The sequence below is a fragment of the Salmo salar genome, chromosome 13, assembly GCF_965601325.2.
Source record: "Salmo salar chromosome 13, fSalSal1, whole genome shotgun sequence".
NCBI classification, from domain to species: Eukaryota; Metazoa; Chordata; class Actinopteri; order Salmoniformes; family Salmonidae; genus Salmo; species Salmo salar.
In genome coordinates this window covers 106,508,510-106,524,492 of record NC_138303.1, presented here as the reverse complement: position 1 = coordinate 106,524,492, position 15,983 = coordinate 106,508,510, and the positions used below count along the sequence as shown (strand labels likewise).

At 44.6% G+C, this 15,983-nt stretch overlaps 1 protein-coding gene across 17 annotated transcripts in view; it reads right to left on the bottom strand.

Annotated features, from left to right (window-relative positions):
- nedd4l (NEDD4 like E3 ubiquitin protein ligase) overlaps window positions 1-15,983 on the bottom strand; it is a 122,154-nt gene that overhangs the window by 46,414 nt on the left and 59,757 nt on the right. For 6 of the 17 annotated variants that reach the window (XM_082960560.1, XM_082960562.1, XM_082960559.1 and 3 more), the window contains 6 exons: window positions 9,873-9,958; window positions 9,316-9,424; window positions 3,791-3,951; window positions 3,160-3,295; window positions 2,379-2,591; window positions 2,140-2,217 (listed from right to left, as the gene is read on the bottom strand). In XM_082960560.1, the coding sequence (XP_082816686.1) occupies window positions 2,140-2,217; window positions 2,379-2,591; window positions 3,160-3,295; window positions 3,791-3,951; window positions 9,316-9,424; window positions 9,873-9,958 (783 nt within the window). Of the gene's footprint in view, window positions 1-2,139; window positions 2,218-2,378; window positions 2,592-3,159; window positions 3,296-3,790; window positions 3,952-9,315; window positions 9,425-9,872; window positions 9,959-15,651; window positions 15,824-15,983 lie in introns of those variants that run through there. The other 11 variants (XM_082960561.1, XM_082960563.1, XM_014138865.3 and 8 more) reach the window with 4 other exon arrangements.

The following is a 15,983-nucleotide window of genomic DNA, read 5'->3' as shown; positions in this document are numbered from 1 at the left end:
GACAGGTACAACTCGGGCTCATACTTTACACAAGGCGGTGTGCCATAACCAATCAGAGCTGCAGTAGGCCTATATGCAAAGAGATCACTGCCGTATATGGACCTGTGCCATTCACTTTGAACTGGACTGTGTTTACAGCATGAGTCGCTGTGAATAGATGAGCTTGTTTTGAGATCAAAGCGAGAGCTACATGCAGCAACATGTGTACATTTGTTCATATCCTTTGCTAGTTAGTGAGTTATTAGCCCAGATAGAGATAATGTGTAGTCATCAATGGGGGAGTGATTGCTTCATACAAGAACACAAAACGTGTACATTTCTAGACATCTTTGAAAAGCGAGTCAGGTAAAGAGGGGTTTTTTTGTCTTAAAGGGACAGTGTTGTATTTTGAGACAGGCTTGAAAAATCTAAGTAACCAATAGGCAGCATAATTTGCCTGATTATCTATAATAATGTTATGGGAATAATGATGCATTTTATTTAGTAAAGTGATTTCTTGCATCAAACAACATTTTCAGTCACCACATTGTCTGAAGGACAAGTGGATAAACAGGTTAATGTCAAGTCCTGCATGTTTATTTCTTTTTTCTTCCAAAAGGTACTTGAATAGAACAGCTATTTCCATGTTAAAATGTTATGGGATGCATTTTCTCCATTGTTTTTGATGGTAGGCCACTCTGGTAGGCCTACATTATGATCAAATAGCCACAGTAGCCTACTTGGGCACTGTTAAAACTAACTTAAAGTGGGTACAGCCTCAGTCTTCATGGGTACAGCCTCAGTCTTCACGGGTACAGCCTCAGGCTTCACGGGTACAGCCTCAGTGTTCACAGTAAATACGCGCCAGAAGATGCACAGAGTTTTCACTATGTTGAAGTTTGCACTCAGTAAACCTGAAATTTGCTCAGTGATGACATTTTTTTTTTTAGGGAACATTGCCGACAACTAAGTTTCACCCCGGGGCGAGTCAGAGAGGGGTCAACTGCACAGGGCTGATCCGGACTAATAACGTGTAGCTAGCTTCCCTCCCTTCTGCAATGACTGAGGTAGTCTCACACACTGTCCACGTCAAGGACCATTCACAACAGCCTTGTCACAGCTTATTTCTATAGATATACTTTAGTCCGTCTGAGGGATAGTTCACTCCACAGCAAGAGAAACACTGCCCAGTCAGGGGAAGAATAACATAACCAACCAACCATGCTCAACCTACACATCCCTTTTCATTCCCAGGAAAGTGTGTCAAACCAAACCGGTATATGGGACAGATTGAGCTACATGTGGAAACTGAAATCTTCCCTTTGACAGCAGACCTGGGTTCATAGAATCCAAACCCAAATACTTAAGATGTATGTAATTGAGCTTGCATGGTGCAATGGTACCAATAGAGTAGTCTGCCACTCCAGGTAGGCTAGAGAAAATACTCAAAGTACTTTGAAAGATTTCAAATATTATATGAACCCAGATCTGCAACCTACACGTGCTTCCTAAGAAAGTGTGTCAAACCACAGAAACATATGGTGACTGGATTTAGCCTCTGACTGTGACAAATCCAGTCTAGAAAAAGCCTCATTCTGCTACAGTTGTAAAACCCTAGCTACACACTCATTCCACTTAACACTCATTCAGGTCCTGTTGTTGTAAAACCCTAGCTACCCACTCACTCATTCAGGTCAGTGAGATAAAAGGCTGACATCAGCACCTGTGCTTTTCCCTTCAGAAGCCCTGGCTCCCTGGGCTACTGTGACTCAGATCTCTGTCGAGGATGTGTTTGATTAGGAAAGATAGAATTACTGCCACTGTTACAGAAACACAGAGCCTGACACTGCAGAGTGAATCACCACCAGGCAGTAAGGAATCACAACAAGCAGAGAGGAGGAGGGGAGAGGACAGGAGGAAGACAGCAGGAGAGGACAGGAGGAAAGGAGAAGAGGGGGGAGGAGAGGAGGAGGGGACAGGAGGGAAGGACAGGTGGGGAGGAGAGGACAGGAGAGGACAAGTGGCGAGGATAGGAGAGGATAGGAGGAGGACAGGAGGAGAGGAGAACAGAAAGAGCTGCCTGTGAAGTAAAGGAATTGGAAGGAAGAGGTGGAAGAACAGAGGAGAGGAGGAGAGGAAGAAAGAGTGTGTGTATCGTACCGCTGGAGGAGGCTGGGCCTGGTCACTGACCCCATCTGTCATACTGGAGGAGCGCAGCCTGGAGGTCAGATGACTCTGCTGAGAGGAGACGGAGGGATTGTTTTCTTACGACTTTTTCATTCTCATCTTTTTGGCTACAAGAACAAATGTTTTCACACATACTGGAATGGTGCTAATGAGTAAGGTTAAAAAGTGGTCAATTTGCCTCTAACCGACTCAAACTGGTCAGTGATTCTCACCACAGCCGCGGCGTGGCTGGGGACGGCCACCTCTCCGTTGATGTCAGGCGGGGGGCCGGATGGGGCTGGAGAGAGAGAGAGGTGCAGGTTGATCTCCTCTGAGAACTCCTGGAGGGGCGGAGGGGCAGGCGTTTGGGGGATGGCCGTCACCATTGAGGAGGAGGGGCCAGGTAGGGGGCCGTCTGGACTCTCTTCAGTGATTGGCTCAAACGACTGCGCAGAGAGAGAGAGAGGCAGAGAGAGAGAGAGAGGCAGAGAGAGAGAGAGGGGCAGAGAGAGAGAGGCAGAGAGAGAGAGAGGCAGAGAGAGAGGCAGAGAGAGAGACAGAGAGAGAGGCAGAGAGAGAGGCAGAGAGAGGGAGAGAGGCAGAGAGCGAGAGAGAGGCAGAGAGAGAGAGAGAGGCAGAGAGAGAGGCAGAGAGAGAGAGGCAGAGAGAGAGAGGCAGAGAGAGCGAGAGAGAGAGACAGAGAGGCAGAGAGAGAGAGACAGAGAGGCAGAGAGAGAGAGGCAGAGAGAGAGAGGCAGAGAGAGAGAGGCAGAGAGAGAGAGGCAGAGAGAGAGAGGCAGAGAGAGAGAGTGTGAGAGTATGTACTGTACCACTGACTAGTTTGGAAAATCCTTCTGTATTCTGCAGTAAAGATAAGGCATTTATCCATTAACCTATTTTAAGTAACAATGTAGGCGTAATATTGTCCTGGTATGTAGCAATAGATGACCTTGGATTTACAAAGATATTGATTAAAACATATTGTACAGTTGAGGGGTCAAAGGTCAGACTCACATCTTCCATGTCTCTGGGTTCTGTGTGTTCATTCTCCAGGTCTTCAGAGATGTGTCGTCTGGACCTGAAAACCCGGTGGGCCTGGATGCTGTTCGCCCGCTGCTGATTGTCATTCTCCACCTCCGAAACATCATCCCTGTAGAGAAGAGATAATTAACATTTTACATGTTGGTGCACAGAGAGAACAAGAGAGGACCTAGCACCAAGCCCTGGAGGACACCAGAAGACCTAGCACCGAGCCCTGGGGGACACCAGAGGACCTAGTACAGAGCCCTGGGGGACACCAGAGGACCTAGTACAGAGCCCTGGGGGACACCAGAGGACCTAGTACAGAGCCCTGGGGGACACCAGAGGACCTAGTACAGAGCCCTGGGGGACACCAGAGGACCCAGTACAGAGCCCTGGGGGACACCAGAAGACCTAGTACAGAGCCCTGGGGGACACCAGAAGACCTAGTACAGAGCCCTGGGGGACACCAGAAGACCTAGTACAGAGCCCTGGGGACACCAGAGGACCTAGTACAGAGCCCTGGGGGACACCAGAAGACCTAGTACAGAGCCCTGGGGACACCAGAGGACCTAGAGCAGTTCTGATAACTGTGTGTACAGATAACGTAGCTGTGTATACATACACGTTACTGGGTCGTTTCCACTGTGTATAGCGGTTGTTGTGGTTGACGTAGTAGGTTCTGCCCAGGTTATCAACCTTCTCCTCCCATCCTGGGGGCAGTGGGGGCTGGACCGCCTGGGGCCTCTGGACGCTGGGATCGGCGGAGTCGTTCACTTCCCAGCCCTGAGAAGCACAAAGGCACAGGAGGAGAGTGCTCAAAGATACAGACAGAGAGAGAGAGACACGGCACAGCCAGGAAACAAAACACAGCTCTTTCCTTTTTGTGTACCTTACATTCCACTGTCTGTCTGAGATCTCGCAAGAAGGTTGGAGACATGAGATTTTCAGTTCTATTTTTTTCAGTTCTCCTGCTAAATGTTAACCTGGGTACCCGTCTGTTTAGCTACAATTCTACTCTTACCCTGTGTCATATGCCAAAGATGTTTAGCAAGACAAAGAGTGGAATGATAGCTATACGTCACCCTATCTAGGCCTCATTTTACTGAGTGAAAAACTACAAGCCATCTTGCCCACTCCCTCTCTCTCTTACTCAGATTAAGTCACTGGCACACAGAAGCACACAGAAGCACACACACACACACACACACACACACAATTTAATTTTCCATTAGATCAGACTTTTGAAAATGAAAGGAAGTGGGGAAGTAAGTGAGCGAGTGAATGGTGTTTCCAGAAAGAGAGGCCAGACCAGAACAGACTAGATGTTTTCTCCAGACTCCCTGTTGGCAGTAACAGACTTTTGTTACTCCACCTCCACAACTGTATGTATGCATGTACAGTGGGGGAAAAAAGTATTTGATCCCCTGCTGATTTTCTACGTTTGCCCACCGATAAATAAAGGATCAGTCTATAATTTTAATGGTAGGTTTATGTGAACAGTGAGAGACAGAATAACAACAAAAATATCCAGAAAAACGCATGTAAAAAATGATAGAAATTGATTTGCATTTTAAATGAGGGAAATAAGTATTTGACCCCCTCTCAATGAGAAAGATTTCTGGCTCCCAGGTGTCTTTTATACAGGTAACGAGCTGAGATTAGGAGCACACTCTTAAAGGGAGTGCTCCTAATCTCAGTTTGTTACCTGTAAAAAAGACACCTGTCCACAGAAGCAATCAATCAATCAATCAGATTCCAAACTCTCCACCATGGCCAAGACCAAAGAGCTTTCCAAGGATGTCAAGGACAAGATTGTAGACCTACACAAGGCTGGAATGGGCTACAAGACCATCGCCAAGCAGCTTGGTGAGAAGGTGACAACATTTGGTGCGATTATTCGCAAATGGAAGAAACACAAAATAATTGTCAATCTCCCTTGGCCTGGGGCTCCATGCAAGATCTCACCTCGTGGGGTTGCAATGATCATGAGAACAGTGAGGAATCAGCCCAGAACTACACGGGAGGATCTTGTCAATGATCTCAAGGCAGCTGGGACCATAGTCACCAAGAAAACAGTTGGTAACACACTACGCCGTGAAGGACTGAAATCCTGCAGCGCCCGCAAGGTCCCCCTGCTCAAGAATACATATACATGCCCGTCTGAAGTTTGCCAATGAACATCTGAATGATTCAGAGCACAACTGGTGAAAGTGTTGTGGTCAGATGAGACCAAAATGGAGCTCTTTGGCATCAACTCAACTCGCCGTGTTTGGAGGAGGAGGAATGCTGCCTATGACCCCAAGAACACCCTCTCCACCGTCAAACATGGAGGTGGAAACATTATGCTTTGGGGGTGTTTTTCTGCTAAGGGGACAGGACAACTTCACCGCATCAAAGGGACGATGGACGGGGCCATGTACCGTCAAATCTTGGGTGAGAACATCCTTCCCTCAGCCAGGGCATTGAAAATGGGTCGTGGATGGGTATTCCAGCATGACAATGACCCAAAACACACGGCCAAGGCAACAAAGGAGTGGCTCAAGAAGAAGCACATTAAGGTCCTGGAGTGGCCTAGCCAGTCTCCAGACCTTAATCCCATAGAAAATCTGTGGAGGGAGCTGAAGGTTTGAGTTGCCAAATGTCAGCCTCGAAACCTTAATGACTTGGAGAAGATCTGCAAAGAGGAGTGGGACAGAATCCCTCCTGAGATGTGTGCAAACCTGGTGGCCAACTACAAGAAACGTCTGACCTCTGTGATTGCCAACAAGGGTTTTGCCACCAAGTACTAAGTCATGTTTTGCAGAGGTGTCAAATACTTATTTCCCTCATTAAAATGCAAATCAATTTATAACATTTTTGACATGCGTTTTTCTGGATTTTGTTGTTATTCTGTCTCTCACTGTTCAAATAAACCTACCATTAAAATTATAGACTGATCATTTCTTTGTAGGTGGGCAAACGTACAAAATCAGCAGGGGATCAAATATTTTTTTCCCACACTATATACAGTACCACTCAAAAGTTTGGACACACCTACTTATTCAAGGGCTACATTGTAGAATAATAGTGAAGACATCAAAACTATGAAATAACACATATGGAATCATGTAGTAACCAAAAAAAAGTGTTGAACAAATCAAAACATTTGTTATACTTCAGATTCTTCAAAGTAGCCACCCTTTGCCTTGATGACAGCTTCGCACACTCTTGGCATTCGCTTAACCAGCTTCACCTGGAATGCTTTTCCAACAGTCTTGAAGGAGTTCCTACATATGCTGAGCACTTGTTGGCTGCTTTTCCTTCACTCTGCGATCCAACTCATCCCAAACCATCTCAATTGGGTTGAGGTCAGGTGATTGTGGAGGCCAGGTCATCTGATGCAGCATTCCATCACTCTCCTTGGTCAAATAGCCCTTACACAGCCTGGAGGTGTGTTGGGTCATTATTCTGTTGAAAAACCAAGTATAGTCCCACTAAGCACAAACCAGATGGGATGGCGTATCGCTGCAGAATGCTGTGGTAGCCATGTCGGTAAAGTGTGCCATGAATTCACCAACTGTGTCACCAGCAAAGCACCCCCACACCATCACACCTCCTCCTCCATGCTTCACAGTGGGAACCACACATGCAAAGATTATCCGTTCACCTACTCTGCGTCTCACGATGACACGGTTGGAACCAAAAATCGACAATTTCTACTCATTTCTACTCATTTGCAGCAATTCGACCATGAAGACCTGATTCACACAGTCTCCTCTGAACAGTTGATGTTGAGATGTGTCTTGAACTCTGTAAAGCATTTATTTGGGCTGCAATTTCTGAGGCTGGTAACTCTAATGAACTTATCCTCTGCAGGAGATGTAACTCTGGGTCTTCCTTTCCTGTGGCGGTCCTCATGAGAGCCAGTTTCATTAGAGAGCTTGATGGTTTTTGCGACTATTCTTGAAACCTTCAAAGTCCTTAAAATTTTCCAGATTGACTGACCTTCACGTCTTAAATAAATGATGGACTGTCATCTCATTTGAACTGTTCTTGCCATATGGACTTGGTATTTTATGAAACAGGGCTATCTTTTGTATACCAACCCTACCTTGTCACAACACAACTGATTGGCTCAAACACATTAAGAAAATAAATTCCACAAACGAACTTTTAACAAGGCACACCTGTTAATTGAAATGCATTCCAGGTGACTACCACATGAAGCTGGTTGAGAGAATGCCAAGAGTATGCAAAGCTGTCATCAAGGCAAAGGGTGGCTACTTTGAAGGATCTAAAATATATTCGGATATGTTTAACACTTTTTTGGTTACTAAATGATTCCATGCGTGTTATTTCATAGCTGATGTCTTGACTGTTATTCTACAATGTTGAAAATTTGTCCAAACTTTTGACTGGTACTGTATATACAGTGCATTCGAAAAGTATTCGGACCCCTTGACTATTTCTACTTTGTTACGTTACAGCCTTATTCTCCTCATCAATCTACACACTATACCCTATAATGACAAAGCAAAAACAGGTCGATTTCTTTTCAATTTCTTAAAATTAAACACAGAAAATCCTTATTTACATAAGTATTCAGACCCTTGCTATGAGACTCGAAATTGAGCTCATATGCATCCTGTTTCCATTGATCACCCTTGAGATGTTTCTACAATTTGATTGGAGTCCACCTGTGGTAAATTCAATTGATTTTACATGATTTGTAAAGGCACACAACCGTTTATATAAGGTCCCACAGATGATGTCATGTCAGAGCAAAAACCAAGCCATGAGGTCGAAGGAATTGTCCGTAGAGCTCCGAGACAGGATTGTGTCGAGGCACAGATCTGGGAAAGGGTACCTGCATTGAAGGTCCCCAAGAACACAGTGGCCTCCATCATTCTTAAATGGAAGAAGTTTGGAACCACCAAGACTCTTCCTAGAGCTGGCCACCTGGCCAAACTGAGCAATCAAGGGGAGAAGGGCCTTGGTCAGGGAGGTGCCCAAGAACCTAATGGTCACTCTGACAGAGCTCCAGAGATCCTCTGTGGAGATGGGAGAACATTCTAGAAGGACAACCATATGTGCAGCACTCCACCAATCAGGCCTTTATGGTAGAGTGGCCAGACGGAAGCAACTCATCAGTAAAAAAGGCACATGACAGCCGGCTTGGAGTTTGCCAAAAGGCACCTAAAGACTCTCAGACCATGAGAAACAAAATTATCTAGTCTGATGAAACCAAGATTGAACTATTTGGCCTGAATACCAAGCATCACATCGGGAAGAAACCTGGCACCATCCCTATGATTAAGCTTGGTGGGAGAGTAGACTGGGAGACTAGTCAGGATTGAAGGAAAGATGAATGGAGCAAAGTAGTTTGGAACCTGCTCCAGAGCGCTCAGGACCTCAGACTGGGGCGAAGGTTCCCCTTCCAACAGCACACAGCCCAGACAACGCAGGAGTGACTTCGGGACAAGTCTCAATGTCCTGGAGTGGCCCACCCAGAGCCCGGACTTGAACCCGATCGAACATCTCTGGAGTGACCTGAAAATAGCCGTGCAGCAACGCTTCCCATCCAACCTGACAGAGCTTGAGAGGATCGGCAGAGAAGAATGGGGGAAACTCCCCAAATACAGGTGTGTCAAGCATGTAGCATCATACCCAAGAAGACTCAAGGCTATAATTGCTCCCAGAGGTGCTTCAACAAAGTACTGAGTAAAAGATCTGAATACTTTTGTAAATGTGATATTTCAGTTCTTTCTTTTTAATTCTTATAAATTTGCAAAAATTTCTTAAAACCTGTTTTTGCTTTGTCATTATGGGGTATTGTGTGTAGATTGATGAGGGGAAAAAAGTTTTCAATCCATTCTAGAATAAGGCTGTAAAGTAACAACATTTTGAAAAAGTCAAGGGGTCTGAATACTTTCCGAATGCACTGTATGTAGGAAAAATATATTATTTTCTAAAAATCAGGACTGTACTGAATTTGTTAAAATGCTATTTTAAGCTTAATGGTTAGGTGTAGGGTTTGGGGTTAAGGTTAGCGGTTTTGGGGTTAAGGTTAGGCTTAGGAAAAACACACATTTTTACTCCCCAAAAAGTCCTGACATTTCACGTTAAAAAAAAAGCTGTGTGCGCTTGTCCGTGTCCCTGTCTTCTTACCTCCGCCTCTTCCCTGGTAATCCCTTCAGTGGTCTCTTCCTCCGGGCCTCCAGTCTTTGGCAGGTAGGCCATCTTTAGCCGTAGATAACCCTTCACCCGGGACTTGTGGCTGGAGACAGAAGAGGACACCAAAATGGCAGTTAATTGGGAGTTATTCAAAAGAAACCGGAGGTAGAAATAGATGGTTTTACCCAGAGCCATGAATTTCAGAGAGTTGGGCGATGACACTACAACATTCTATGGAAGCCCTGTTAGAGCCCCATAAACAATACATGGGGAATATTTTAACAATGCTATTAAAGTTAATGTCTAGAATTAGAACGATATTTGGAATTCAACAGAAACCAGAGAGGTGGAATGACAACAGTCTTAGCTAACAATGATTACAGTACAGTTACTTTAAACCAAATACCATAATGACATAAGCCTGTAGTTTCAGTGATATCTATCTAACCATGAATCTCCTTTGGATTAGCAACAACAGGTGGACATTGTTTGTGGGTAACTTGAGTGTGTGTGTGAATGTGTGTGTGTGAGTGTGTGTAGTTCCCTGTCACCTTCGTCGGTAGTCTGGAACTGACCTTCGTGGCCGTAGGAGGAAATCTTTAAACGTGTACGGCCGCTCCATCGTAGGGTCCTCGGTCTACAACACAAAGACACACCAATCAATCAATCAATCAATCAACCAATCAATCAAATGTATTTCAAATCTATTTTTATATTAGTGCTTGTCAAAGTGCCTTACAGTAACCCGGCCTAGACACCGAAAAGCAAGCCAAGTTTACAGACATGAAAACATATCAAAACATGTAGCTATAAAATAGAAAAACCACACTGTCCATCACATAAACACATTGTCAGACCAGAGTCAAATACATGTGATACGCTTGACCAGTACAATCTGTCCACCATGCACACTAGTTAAGCTAGCCTGAATCAAGAGCACAGCAAATATTTGAGAGGATGTGCCAGATTAAAGTTTTTCTCCCAGGTCTGATTTACATGCAGTACATGAAAACATAAACACATTATGTTGTAGCTATGAAATAAAAAGCCACACACACACTGCCATTCCATCACATGAAGATAAACCTTTGGTGACCGTCCTGTTGAAGTAGTTAACGAATGTCTCCCATTTCTTAGTTAACAGCCTTGTGTGTGTGAATGCAGAGTAGACCCTCTCTTGTTTCATAGTTAACTAACAGCCTTGTGTGTGTGAATGCAGAGTAGACCCTCTCTTGTTTCATAGTTAACTAACAGCCTTGTGTGTGTGAATGCAGAGTAGACCCTCTCTTGTTTCATAGTTAACTAACAGCCTTGTGTGTGTGAATGCAGAGTAGACCCTCTCTTGTTTCATAGTTAACTAACAGCCTTGTGTGTGTGAATGCAGAGTAGACCCTCTCTTGTTTCATAGTTAACCTCTTGAGGATACCCTAGGATAGGGGGCGCCACAGCGCATTTTGAAAAAAAATCGTTCCCATTTTCAACGGCCTACTAATCAAACTCAGAAGATAGGGCATGCATATACTTATTATATATGGATAGAAAACACTCTAAAGTTTCTAAAACTGTTTGAATGGTGTCTGTGAGTATAACAGAACTCATTTGGCAGGCAAAACCCTGAGACATTTTCTGACAGGAAGTGGATACCTGATGTGTTGTATTGAGTTCTAACCTATCCCATTGAAAAACACAGGGGTTTAGGAATATTTTGGCACTTCCTATTGCTTCCACTAGATGTCGCCAGTCCTTTCACAGTGGTTTGAGCCTTATAGAGTCAAAACTCAGTGAATGACAGGAGTTTGAAATTGGTCACAGGGGATGGGCCATCACCATTATGACGCCGGCGGCCATGTCTGCCCCCACCTTTGGAAACGGTTTTAAAGGCAATGAAATCATCCCCCTCGAATCTTATTGGCTCTCTTGGTGTTAGTGGCCCTGAACATTTATTTTATACAACGTTTGACATGTTTGAACGAACCTACATGCGCGAGGATTGCTTTCAGTATGAAGTGCAGAGCTGCGTTTGGAGAGAGCCATAGGACGCGCTACCAACATCAGGCTAATGGAACGTGAAGTATGGACTTTTTGACCGAAAATACATCTGTTGTGGACCTGGGATGCTTTCTGATGAAGACAACTAAAGGTAGGCGATTATTGACAATATTATTGAAGATGAGATGGTTCATACTGTTGCATCCAAGATGGCGCCGAGCACTGTATATTAGCTGATTTTCTGAGTATCGCATCTCCTTTTATCGCAAAGTGTGATTACCCAGTAAAGTTAATTTAAAATCTGGTATGACGGGTGTTCTCAAGAGATATTCATCTATAAATGTTAGATTGACAATATACATTTAAAAAATCGTTATAGTATAGCAATTTATTGAAACGTAGCATTGTTTACCGGGACGCTTTTGAGGGGAAATTAGGTAGTCAACGTCAGACAGAGATGTAAAATGCTGTTTTTATATATAAATATGACCTTTATTGAACAAAAGAATGCATGCATTGTATAACATGATGTCCTAGGGGTGCCATCTGATGAAGTTTGTAAAAGGTTAGTGCTACATTTAGCTGTTTATTGATAATATGTGATGGAAGTGGTTGGTCGGAAAATGGCTATGAAGCTGCTTTTTACGATGGACTCATCTAATATAATCTAATGATTTGCTTTTCCTGTAAAACCTTTTTGAAATCGGACGACGTGGGTCGATTCAGGAGAGGTGTATCTATAAAAAAAAAAAAAAAATATTTTTAATTTTTGTAAAAAATTATGATAATTTTTTAATGCTAATTGGCGATATGATTTTTCGCTGGATTTTGATCCCGCTAACGGGATCAGATGCTCAAGAGGTTAACTAACAGCCTTGTGTGTGTGTGTGTGTGTGAATGCAGAGTAGACCCTCTCTTGTTTCATAGTTAACTAACAGCCTTGTGTGTGTGTGTGTGTGTGAATGCAGAGTAGACCCTCTCTTGTTTCATAGTTAACTAACAGCCTTGTGTGTGTGAATGCAGAGTAGACCCTCTCTTGTTTCATAGTTAACTAACAGCCTTGTGTGTGTGAATGCAGAGTAGACCCTCTCTTGTTTCATAGTTAACAGCCTTGTGTGTGTGTGTGTGTGTGAATGCAGAGTAGACCCTCTCTTGTTTCATAGTTAACTAACAGCCTTGTGTGTGTGAATGCAGAGTAGACCCTCTCTTGTTTCATAGTTAACAGCCTTGTGTGTGTGTGTGTGTGTGAATGCAGAGTAGACCCTCTCTTGTTTCATAGTTAACTAACAGCCTTGTGTGTGTGTGTGTGTGTGTGAATGCAGAGTAGACCCTCTCTTGTTCCATAGTTAACAGCCTTGTGTGTGTGTGTGTGAATGCAGAGTAGACCCTCTCTTGTTTCATAGTTAACTAACAGCCTTGTGTGATAAACTCAGAGGTAAAGTGGACTGACAGACCAGTCGGTACTGGCTGGGTTTTAAGCAGCTATGAAACTCGAACCCTGTAGACTAAAAGTCTGGTGTGTTGGGGGAATGTAGAGAGACGCTGAATCCCAAATAAACTCCAAGACAAGATACTTGTGTCGATCTGAGAGGACTGGATAGGTGTAAGTGATATGAGGACTGGATAGGTGTAAGTGATATGAGGACTGGATAGGTGTAAGTGATATGAGGACTGGATAGGTGTAAGTGATATGAGGACTGGATAGGTGTAAGTGATATGAGGACTGGATAGGTGTAAGTGATATGAGGACTGGATAGGTGTAAGTGATATGAGGACTGGATAGGTGTAAAAGTGATATGAGGACTGGATAGGTGTAAAAGTGATATGAGGACTGGATAGGTGTAAGCATAAGCAATATGTATTGCGATTCGATACTATGATTTTATTGCTCACCATAGGACTGCTGCAGATAGACAAGACAGCACCATGACAACGCCTTTTGATCAGTCAATAAAAGTGCTGAAAACAAATCGTCTCCCTATTTAAAAAGAAGCTGGAGAACAAGCTATTATGGATTTGGATTTCAGTCTAGGTACAGCCAACTAGTGCAAAAATAATATTGCCAAAATGCAACTATCTTCCCCCCCCCCCATTACTAATAGCTACTAGCCCTGAGTGGAGACAGCACCCGTCAGTGACACTACCCCAAGGAACAGCAGATCACTCAGGACTAGTAGCTAGACAGTGGAGACAGCACCCGTCAGTGACACTACCCCAAGGAACAGCAGATCACTCAGGACTAGTAGCTAGACAGTGGAGACAGCACCCGTCAGTGACACTACCCCAAGGAACAGCAGATCACTCAGGGCTAGTAGCTAGACAGTGAAGACAGCACCCGTCAGTGACTACCCCAAGGAACAGCAGATCACTCAGGGCTAGTAGCTAGACAGTGAAGACAGCACCCGTCAGTGACGACCCCAAGGAACAGCAGATCACTCAGGGCTAGTAGCTAGACAGTGGAGACAGCACCCGTCAGTGACTACCCCAAGGAACAGCAGATCACTCAGGGCTAGTAGCTAGACAGTGAAGACAGCACCCGTCAGTGACGACCCCAAGGAACAGCAGATCACTCAGGGCTAGTAGCTAGACAGTGAAGACAGCACCCGTCAGTGACACTACCCCAAGGAACAGCAGATCACTCAGGACTAGTAGCTAGACAGTGAAGACAGCACCCGTCAGTGACGACCCCAAGGAACAGCAGATCACTCAGGGCTAGTAGCTAGACAGTGGAGACAGCACCCGTCAGTGACACTACCCCAAGGAACAGCAGATCACTCAGGACTAGTAGCTAGACAGTGGAGACAGCACCCGTCAGTGACACTACCCCAAGGAACAGCAGATCACTCAGGACTAGTAGCTAGACAGTGGAGACAGCACCCGTCAGTGACACTACCCCAAGGAACAGCAGATCACTCAGGACTAGTAGCTAGACAGTGAAGACAGCACCCGTCAGTGACGACCCCAAGGAACAGCAGATCACTCAGGGCTAGTAGCTAGACAGTGGAGACAGCACCCGTCAGTGACACTACCCCAAGGAACAGCAGATCACTCAGGACTAGTAGCTAGACAGTGGAGACAGCACCCGTCAGTGACTACCCCAAGGAACAGCAGATCACTCAGGGCTAGTAGCTAGACAGTGAAGACAGCACCCGTCAGTGACGACCCCAAGGAGCCAGAGCCTCTACACTGTCAGAGCTTTCAGAGGTGAATCACCATGACTCATGAATACTTCAACAGAACAGGCCACAAAGACACGGTGAGAAAGACAACACCCACCCAGCGTGACTAAGACCTATAGGTCCACAGAGAACAGACACACAGGGCAGTATGACACCTGACTGGCTGGCTGGCTGGCTGGCTGGCTGGCTGGCTGGCTGGCTGGCTGGCTGGCTGGCTGGCTGGCTGGCTGACTGACTGACTTCTGTGGTCAGGGTTATGTTCAGTAGGTACCAAAGGGAAGAAAATGCTCAGAAAAGAGTGAGACTGAGGGACTTATGTGAACTTGTCCAATAACTAGGGCTGTGAAGATACTAGTATTGTGATATTTTTTACATGGCAAAAAATGTAAACATGAAGCAGACCAAACTATTTGGTCCTTTAAAACCAGCTGTGGGTAAAATATTGTGTGCTACAGCTTGGAAAATAAATACATGTGACTCTGGATGACATTATGGATGTTAGTTTCCAACATTAGGGCTGTTTTCCTAAAGAAGTTATATCCGCTTTGTGTTTTGTTTCCTTGCCACGATACTAACGAGCATCGCGATATTGGTATCGTCTTTGCCCTATAAGAAACACCCGTTGGCAATCAGTTGCAAAACGTTTTGAAACTAATGAACATGAACCAGGTCTCTGTGTCCATCCAGAAGAAGCACAAGTTTACATCAGACTTGATCTCATGTTAATTCCTCCACCATAGGGACAACAGTAGGTGGTGCGTCATGATTAATAATTAACCTTACCACCTACGCAGATAGGCTTTTCACCACTTTCAAAAGTAGTTACCTCTTAGACTCACTACCGCACTGCTTTAGGGTCAAGCTATTTGACTGGCTTGATTGCTCAGCCACTCAATCAAGAGCCAAACATTCTTTGACAATGAATCATTTATGAGCAGGACTAAAGATTATTTGACAAAGGGTCATATAATCATTAGCGGCACTGCACTCTGAACTGCCAGAGATCATTCCATAGTTGGCCAATTATTATTATTATTATCATTATTTTAGAAGATAGATCATGTTCCTTTCATAAAACAATGAATCTACTTAAAACTTGATTAAACTACTTGAATCCGGCATTCATTTTAGGACTACAACTCTGTTTGTTATTGTGGCTTACCACCATCGAGGGATGCATGGTTTCTTTTTCCGTCAGCTCCAGTCCAGGGTAACCCTCCTCTCCTCAGACCCTGTACTGGCCCTGTTGTTTACATTCCTACCGGGTTTATTTCCACTCCTAACAGGGGGCTAGTCGCTCTCACTCTCCAGTGTTGTTGCTACTTAAAAAGCCTACGACAACAGGTTGCTCAAGAGAGGTTGCTAACTCTTCCCCCTCCCCTATGTCCTCACAACCTTCAGAGTTCACTAGGCAGAACAAACATGCTGTTTAAAACCAGTAGAGCATTCTAAAACCAAACAATGTGTGTGTGTGTGCACAGATATGCACACACA